General features: G+C 39.4%; 1 protein-coding gene across 1 annotated transcript; it reads left to right on the top strand.

Moving 5' to 3' along the window:
* The first annotated feature begins 231 nt into the window (after window positions 1-231).
* On the top strand, window positions 232-1053 carry LOC109767584 (uncharacterized). Its single transcript, XM_020326329.4, has one exon. It carries the CDS (start codon window positions 232-234, stop codon window positions 1051-1053), a length of 822 nt encoding a protein of 273 aa, XP_020181918.3.
* Window positions 1054-9918: the final 8865 nt, after the last annotated feature.

The following is a 9918-nucleotide window of genomic DNA, read 5'->3' on the forward strand; positions in this document are numbered from 1 at the left end:
TGTGATCCGTACGTCCCCATCATCTTCACCGAAGCTTCCGTGTGCATGGCGTCCCCCACAGTCGCCACGAGCTCGACACCTCATCTACTCCCGACACCGACCGTACCATGGCGGGCGGCCTATATATACCCCGCACGCGCACACTTCCCCACTCATCGATCGACCTCTCTGCCAGTGCCATTCCAACATCACAACAAGACAAAAGCTAGCTAGCTAGACGATCCATCGACAATGGCGCCGACGATGATGATGAAGAGCGCCGGCAACGGCGGCAGGGCCGCCGGGCACGTGCGGTCGGCGAGCGTGCCGACCCAGAGGAACCCGCTGCTGACCCACGTCGACGACCAGCTCCGCGCGCTCCGGTCCTGGACCTCCGACCCGGGCCAGAACCCACTGGCGCTCGCCCACGTCCGGGCGCTCCTCTGCGTGCTCGACGAGCTGCTGGAGCACTCGTACCTGCCGCTCGCGCTCGCGCCGGCCGACGCCCTGCTCGACGGCTTCCTCGCCCTCGCCGACGCCTACGGCTCGTTCCTCGCCGCCCTGCTCGCGCTCCGCGGCCACGCCACCGAGCTCCGCGCCGCCGTGCGCCGCCGCGACGCCGGCAAGCTCGCCTCCGCGGCCCGCCAGCAGCGCCGCGCCGCCAAGGACCTCGCTGGCCTCGCCGCCGCAGTCGCCAAGTGTGTGCCCGCGCCAACACACGCTGCCTCCGCCTCCGCCGCGTCGGGTCTCGACGTGGCGCGCACCGTGGCCCGGGCCGTGGGCGACACGGCGGCCGCGTCCGCGTCCGTCTTCCTCCAGGTCGCCGCCCTAGCCGACGCGGCCGCGGCCACGGCGCTGGCGTCCTCCTCCGCCACCTCGCCCAAGACGCGGCTGGCGCTGGTGGGCGGCAAGAAGCCTGCACCTGCCGGCGAGGACACGCACAGGGACGCGGCGGCGAGGCTGCTGGAGCTGGAAGAGTGCGTGGGCGAGCTGGAGAGTGAGAGCGAGAAGGTGTTCCGGAGCCTCCTGCGCACCAGGGTCTCCCTGCTCAACATCCACACGCCAACAATTTAGCTTCACATTGCTATACACACGCATACACACACAAGATTAATTAAGAGATTTAGATTATTCGTTTAGATTATAATCAATAATTGGAGCTTAATTAAGCCTCCTGCCGTGCAGAGATCTCATTTCAGGGTAAAAGGATTACTGCAATATATTTGGCACACATCAATTGGGCATGTAACCACTGGTTTGCATTTCCTGTTCCATAATATACTACTGCCCCGATCCAAATTAATTGACGTCCAAGTTGTACTAGAGCTGCGTCAATTAATTTTGGATCAGAGGGAGTATTGAATTATAATTACGAAAGCTTTGATGTTTGCCCCAAATTTCAGTGCCATCATATTCACTTCATGAAAATGATTTTTTTTTTGCGGGGAACTTCATGAAAATGATTGACACAAAGATTTGTACTATATACATATGCCATGTTTACATGGCGTCCTGGTATTTTGCAATCAACTTTGAACATCAATTTCCCCCGCAAAAAATAAAATGAAATAAAATTTTGAACATCAGTTTGGCCGACAATACATGCATCTTACAAACCATATATACTTTTCAGCCGACCAAATACATTTCAATTAATAATGACATGATGGGAATATGAATCACAGAATGAATAAGGAAGCGGGAAAGAAAGGGTGTGAGTTGCAAAAGTTCATGTTAGAGCTTGGGCTCCATGGTGCTCTTTTTATGAAAAAGAATAATCAAAAGTCACATTTTTCAAGTTTATATGGATGTATACTACATGTCTCTAAAGTTTTATGATCATATATATTAACATGTGAACTATACAAAAAAAAAGCAAATTCATGGTTTTAAAATATATGAACAGTCACTATTAAAAAATTCATTATTTTTTCTTTTTCTGTAGCTCATATGCCAATAAATTTCATAATGAAATATTATATACTTGTAGAATACAATGATATGTATATATACATATTTTTCTCCAATTCTTTCGAAACTTTAAACTATGGTTCTCAGATTTTTCAAAAAAGGCTCCAAAAAGCCTCACTCAGCATTTTTTGCTATCAGCGCCCGTAGGTACTGCCAGAGAAGAACTACAGAAAACCATCATCAAAAAATAAAAAGAAGAACTACATGTTTTCTTTATCTTTAGGGAAAGAAAATAACCACCACAAGTAACCAAACACAATGAGGTTCCAAAAGGCAACCAGGCCCAATTCTTTCAGTTGCTTCCAAAAATAAGTTCAGAGTGGACAACTTATTATAGAATCGGCCCATTCATTGCTTCATTGGAATTTCTATGATCACTTCCAAGTTGCAATAAAGCACCGGTGCTGAATAGTAACTTTCTATTTCCGCATTGTGTTTTGGTCGACGATGTCGAGCCACCCCCTATACTGGTCCGGGCCAACTCGGAGCTGCCGCACCATCCTGACGTCATGATGACTTCATGCACGTCTTTTTTTTTCTTCACAATTTTTTTCATTTTTGTTAACATTTCGTAATATTTACATATATATAATACAAAAGGCATATTACACAAAAAAAACTTTAAAATGTAATCATGCATTGAAATATGTTAAATTAGTGAAGAAAAATATTAGTTATGCGTACAAAAAATGTTTGTTACATTAACAAATATCATGTGTTCAAAAAATGCACATGCCATATTAAATGTCATGTGTTACATTAACAAATGTTTCCTACAAGCAGTGGTAGTTACCACCACTTGCATTTTGTATGGTGTATATAGTATCTGTCGAAACCGAGAGTATGTATGTGTAGTATGTAGTATATAACAATGATTATAGTATATATGTTAATTTTTAGGTAGTATATACCATGTTTTGAGTATGCTCTTTTTTACGTACAAATATGCATGTATTTCACAAACATAACAAAAACTATGGGCTTATATGCAATTTTTTCATGTAACTTACTTTGAAATATCTTAGATATAGTATATGAACATATTTAAAATAATAAAATAGTATATATAGTACCACATGGTAGTATATGAGACATGTGGGTAACTACCACCGGGTGGTAGGATGAATTTTCCCTATATATATAAACAATAACATAGGAAAATGTGTGTGACGTTTTGAAGAAAATTTCCAGAGATACAAAAAGCTATTTGTAATATTTAAAAAATGTTTACACAATTTAAATAAATGTTCCCTTAGGTTAAAAATGTTTATTTCTATTAAAAATGTACATCTTGTATTTGAAAAAGTGCTACTATATTCAAAAAATTGTTCAAAACAAGTACTACAAAAAAAATGTACATCATGCCTTTAATTTTTTACCAAAGTGTATAATTACAATGTTTCGCTTGTGCTCTAAAAAATTACATTATGTACTAAGAAAGAAAGTATGTATGAAAAAAACAACAAAGAAACTAAAATGAAAGGGAAAAACATGAAGAAAACAAAGAAAAACAAGTAATAACAAAAATAAAAGAAAATATATAAACAATAACATAGGAAAGACAAAGTAACAATTGAGAAATCCAGAGTAAAATGAAGAAAAAAAAGGAAAACCGACGAAAACCGCTGTAAGAAAATAAAACCAAGGAAAAACAGACAAAAAACTGTAGAAAACCAGACCTACACAAACCTACTGCCAAGAAAAAATAAAAATGAGGAAACAAAAACAAAAGGCAAAATGGAAAATATTAAGAAATTTGAATAAAACCAAAGAAAAAACAAATGAAAAAGAAAAAAATGTACCTGTAGAAATCGACAGCACACAGCGAAGGAACCTCCTTACTAGGCCTGCCCGCTAGATGTCACCCGCAGGCGATTTCTATTATGAATCGGTATGGGCGACATATAGCCCTGGCGGCGAGCGCTGGCTACTATCGCATTCGCGGGATTCGCTATAGTCGAAATCACTGATTAAGGGGTAGCACTTACCACCTTCTGAGGGTTGGAGACATGGCACAGTGCATGTGCTTCACTTGTCGCAACCTGTGAGTTTTATTTTCACAAATTAGTTTAATTAAAATATTTTACCATTTAAACCGTGCATCCAAATAACGAACCGTATTCGCTGTTGGATTTCTCGCAACGAGATCTTTGAAACTATATCCCATGTTAATAGATTTCGATAAAAAAATCATGAAAAAAGGAAAATCAATCAAGCCAAAAGCTTGAATTTGTTTCAACTTTTTTCCTTTTCCGAAAGATACTGTTCTGCCTCTCACGGAAGTAAAAGAAATAAAAATGCATTTTGCCTTTCCGAGAGGCACCTCTCGCATAAGCAACTCTCTGCCTTTACGAGAAGCAAAACCTAAGGCTCTTGTGGAAACAAATAAAAAAATGAAAACATGTTTTTTTTTCTTTTCCAAGGCACGGTGCCTCTCGTGGAAACATACCTGTGCCTCCACGAGAAGCAAACCTGTGCCTCATGTAGGCGAAAAAATGACTTTTTCTCCACAAAAAAATTATTTTGTTTCTCCAAAACAGGGTGAAAACCAAAAGCCTGAAAAAAAGCATCTAAAACCTGAAAACGCGTAAAGAAAAAAAAATAAAACCCTGAGGGAGCGCCCATCATGCGACATGACAGTGGTTCACAGCACACCAAGTGGCGTGCTCTCAGCCCATCAAAATGACCCTTGCGTGTCTACACCAAGGGTTACCCCTTGATAAGTTTGCTGTTATAGCTTGCTTCTAGTGAGACCGAGGCCTCGCCTGAAGGGAGGTGCAAGATGGGCTGGCCCAGCGCACGAGAAGCTACAACTTTTTTTTTTGTTTTTTCCCTTTTATTTTTGTTTTTCTTTACTTTATTTTTTTTACTTTTTTAAAAAATATTCTAAATAAAGGTATTATTAAAAACATTTTAAATAAAACATTCCAAAGAAAGTTAACCAAGCATTTGAAAATATTTAATTTCTATAGAAATAATGTTTCTCATGTATACAAAAAATATACAATGTGTGTTAAAAAAATTGAACCATTTTTAAGCCAAGCATTTCAAAATATGTTAAACAAGTAGAAACAAAATCTTGACCATGTATTCACTGAAAAATCTTAAACTCATATTTGAAACATTTTCATCAAGCAATTGAAATTGTTAAATGTGTATAGAAAAAATGTTGATTATGTATTCAAAAAAATGTTAATGTTCTATTTGAGAAAATTTAAACATGTATTAGAAAATTATATTAGATATATTAAAAATGTGTACAAAAGTAGTGAAAACCGATGAAAATGAGAAAGAAACAAACAAACCCAAGGAAAAAAGAAAGAAAAGAAAAAAGCTATTGGAAACTGAGAAGAAACAAAGAAAACCAATTAAAAACAAAGTAAAGGAAATAAATGTAAAAAAACAGCGAAAATAGAGAAAGAAATGTAGAAAACCGGAGAACTTTTTAAATATATGTGCTATTTTTTGTATTTTTGGATATGTTTTTAATAAGTAAACTTTTTCTAAATGCACACTTAACATATTTTAAATTTTAAATAGTTCGTTAAATATATTTTAGTTTCATAAACAATAGCTAACAATCGGTTTCTAAAAAAACAAATAGAAAACTGATAAGAAAAATGGGAAAACCTGCTCAAGTGGGCTTGCAAAAGTGGACCGGCCGATTTACACCTTCCTCCACGGATGGCCTTAACTAGAGTCCCCTTCTAAACTAATTTTATGTCAAGCCCTACAAAAAAACTAATTTTATGCCATAAGCCGCCAAAAGCACTTGGCCTAATTTGGGAAGGTATCAAGCTCCAGTAAAAGAAGCGGGCCGCCCTCATCAGCAGCATGGGCCCATCAACACGTTTTTTAGATATATAATCATATCATATGTGAATCTCAAGATTCGTGGACGCCATAAACTGGAATGATGGGAGTAGCTTGCAAGGCACTGTGGTATTTGAATCCAAATTCAGAAAACTGAAATCCAAATGCATACTTAATCCTTAGCGAGCAGGGCATGCAATCAAGCAAGCAAAAACTAGAAATGTTCTGAATTTAATCAGAACATGCAGACAGGCAAAAACTAGCAACGATCTCTATTAATCGACACGCTCAGTGTCAGTACAGGCATTTTTTTACAAGGAACTATACAAACATGTTTGACAAAGAACTTTTTTACTAGATCAATGTGGTTCCTAAAAGTTGGACCCTCGTATAATCACCGAAAAGACACAAGGCACGACGATTCGACTTATGGGACGAACAGCTCTGCCGGTCCATCACGTGGTTGTGGTTGTGGTTGCATGCTCGTCTCAGGCCGATTGCTGTGTGATTGTCGTTGCTGCGCTCACACGGTGAGATTCTGCACACGGTGACTGTAGGTGGGCCCTGAGTTACAGAGAACAATATATGAATGGAGAGTCATCCGTTGGATTTGAGCACTCCTGCTCGTGTTGGGATGCATTGCTGCGCCTCGCATGCACCGTTGTATTTACAGCGTCCGTCATTGGATGTGGCCCGAGCGTGGTGGTACCAGTTAGTCGGCCTCTTGTGTGTGGTCACGATGGTGGGTATCTTCTTTCAGTTCCACCGTCCGCGGCATCGGAGCGTGGGGACATTGGTTCATCGGTGCTGCATGTGTCAGTCCATGGGTGGGCGTGCGGATTTGCACGAGGAGCCTTCTCGGTTTCTTTGTGTATGCCCTGTGGGCCGTATTTTACTAGACCACAGTGTCAGCTTCCTCATTGGGTGTTCGGTGTTGGTTGTGGTGTTCATTGCGCTGCGTAGTGGGCTGCAGGGGCATAGCTTCATGGGGACAAAGGGGGCCATTGCCCCCTACTCTGAGAAAACCCTTAAGTATATTTCTAATTATTGGCTTGAATATCCAAGGTTTCTCAGATTTGAGGTAATAGCATCCTAGATCCTAGAACTTGCGCAAAATGTGATGATTTGGTTCAAAACTTGCAAAACTCTACTCAGCCCTCCTTCAACTTGCACCGGATGTGATGATTTGGTCCACAACCTATCACAGTGCGACCAGTGGCAGCCAGGTGGTCGAACTGGTCAGCGCCTGCACTTTTGCACGAGGGTTGATTTCATAGAACAAAAGTGCAGGCGCCGACCAATCCGACCCTGGCTGCCACTTGTCGCGTTGTGATAGGCCGTGGACCAAATCATCACATCCGTTGCAAGTTGAAAGAGGGCTTGGTAGAGTTTTGCAAGTTTTGGACCAAATCATCACATTTTGCACAAGTTCTAGGATCTGGGGTGCTATTACCTCCTCGGATATTATGCCTAACCATAGTAGCCTGGTTTGCGGGTCAATGGTGCAATCCCTGACCCGGGGTCGATCGAACCCGGTCGAAGACCGGGTACGAAGTCGGGTCGATGGAGGATCGCGACCCTGATCGATGGTGCTTGCCACAAATTCCAGCGTCATCATAATTTCACTTCACAAAAGAGATTGACACAAGATTTGTACTAAAGACCTATCCCTATTTACATGGCTTCCTGGAGTCCTGCTACTTTCGGGGTTGTAGTGTTCATTCGGTGGTTTGGGTGTCTCGATATAATTTTTTATTATATTTAGAATGCTTTGTACTTCTTCTGAATCTTTATAATTAATTCAAGTCAATTTCGCAAACAAAAACTTTGAACATAAATTTGGTCAAAAATACATGATCCATGCCAAACTATTGGAAACACTTTTCCTGGGTTTTTTTTTCAACCAAGTGAATACCTTTCCATTAATTACAAATGGAAATACGGATCACAAAGATGCAAAAGGAAGTGGAAAAGACAGAGGGCAAGTTGCATAAAACCATTTTAGAGCTGCTCCATATATCTCCTTTTTAAAAATAATAATAACAATAATATATAACACTCAATGTTTTGACAAATTATGAAAAATATAGACATGTTCATATGGATGTATACTGCATTTATCGAAAATTCTATGATGATATACCTTAACATCAGAACTATATGAATAATACAAATTCGTGATTTTAAAAATGGTGACCAGTTAGCACCTGCTGTTCACTATTAAAAATCCATGGGTTTATCTTTTATGTGTAGCTTACGTGTCAATGTATTTCATCTAAAGTTTTATACAATTAACACATCCATATGAACATATAGTTTTTTTTGAATTTTTGGAACTTTGCAATATCGTTTTCAAGTTTTTGAATAAAACCTCCAAATCCTTCACTCGACGAGTTGTGGCATCAACAGCAACCCGTTAGAATTGCCTGCACTGGACAAGAAACTATTAACACTAAATTTTATTTGGTTTTTGAAATCAACACTACTGGGGCGAGGTTCCAAAATCCAACGGCATCAATAGCCAGCCAGAAAGCACAGGCACCCTCTGACTGGGCGGACTCATATATCATCTAACTGGGCGGACTCATATATCATCTGTACGGTAGCAAGCGGGTTTCTGTGGCTGGGTTTTTTAGTATTTTTTTCATTTAGTTTTCCAGAGAAGAACGAAAAAATATTTTATTAAAGGGAACATTTTTTGAAAATGCAAGAAAATTTTCAAACTTTCGAATGGTCTTATGGAAACCCGGACATATTTTAAAACCCAAATATTTTTCAAAATAGCGATTTTTTTAAAAAGTTTTTATGAATAAAAAATATTTATTCAGATTTTGAACTTTTTTAAATAATATTTTTTCAACCTTTTAACCATTTTCTAAAAATGGGAACAGTTTTTTTGGCATACTTCAGAATATTTTTTTGTAAATGCAAACATTTTCCAAAATATGGACCAATTTTGAAATTTCCAAAAAAAAAATCGAATTTTTGAAAAAAATTAAAGCAGAAAACTCACTAAATGAAGAACAGAAAAAAGAAACGGGAAAACGGAACCGGAAATTTCGTAAAAGTTCTAAACCAGTTTCTGCATCTGTACTACCTTAAATGGGCCGGCTGAAAACATTCGCTGGTGCTCTGCTGCCTGTGTGTTTGCCCGCCTATTTGAGGCAACGAGCATTAAATAGGAAACGCCGGCTAACTAGGAGCAGAAACGTCGGCTAACTAGGAGCTCGGCGCAGGAGGACATGCGCAGAGAGAAGGAAGAAAATAAAGAGAGCAGGGAAGCTAAAAGAACAGATAGAATTTATAAAAAGTTTTGGAAAATAAAAAATGGTTCTGAAGTTAAAAAATGCTTAAGGATTTATGAAAACATTTGTGAATTTAAAAAATGTTTATGAGTTCGAGAAAACAATCAAGAATTTATAAAATGTTTTTATATTTTAGAAAACTGTTCATAAATATGAAAATATAGAGGAATTTGGCAAGTGTTATTGAATTTGAAAATCAGAAATTTAGAAAATATTCTCAAATTTCCAAAAAATTCACAAATTAAAAAAATTCATGGATTAAAATTAAAATAATAAAAGGGAAAATAATAAATACGAACTAGAAATTAGAAAGAAGAAATAAAGAAATCCGACAGACGAAATAGGAAAAAAGAAAAACCGGTCTAGATTCTTCCAAAAAAAGAGAAAAAAACCACAGGGGCCACCGTCATCAGAACAATTAGGCGCTACGTAAACTGGGATGAAGTCGCTTGCAAAGGCACTGTGATGTCTGAATCCATGTTCAGCAAATAAGTAATGGGCATAATGATGAGGGCATAAGAAAAGTTGAGATGATCACTGGAAGTCTTCAGAGCTGCGCTGGGATGAAGGATGATTCACAGGATTACTGTCGGGTGAAGATGCAATCCTCCAATAAAGCAAAGATTTTTTCCTGGGCTACCCATTTGCTGTTGTTTCGGCCTGCTTCTTCTGCTTTCAATCTCCTATTGTGCGAACTACGTAAAACATATTTGATTCTCAAAAAAAAAAACTTAAAACATATTTGAATCTGGTCTTAACATCCGTCCCGGCATGTCGGAAATCTCAGGAAGATGATGGTGGAGTCTTTAGAACCTCGTTTTAGGGGGCATTGGCATGATCTTGATGGGAG

Source organism: Aegilops tauschii, chromosome 7, assembly GCF_002575655.3.
Source record: "Aegilops tauschii subsp. strangulata cultivar AL8/78 chromosome 7, Aet v6.0, whole genome shotgun sequence".
In the NCBI taxonomy this organism is placed as follows: Eukaryota; Viridiplantae; Streptophyta; class Magnoliopsida; order Poales; family Poaceae; genus Aegilops; species Aegilops tauschii.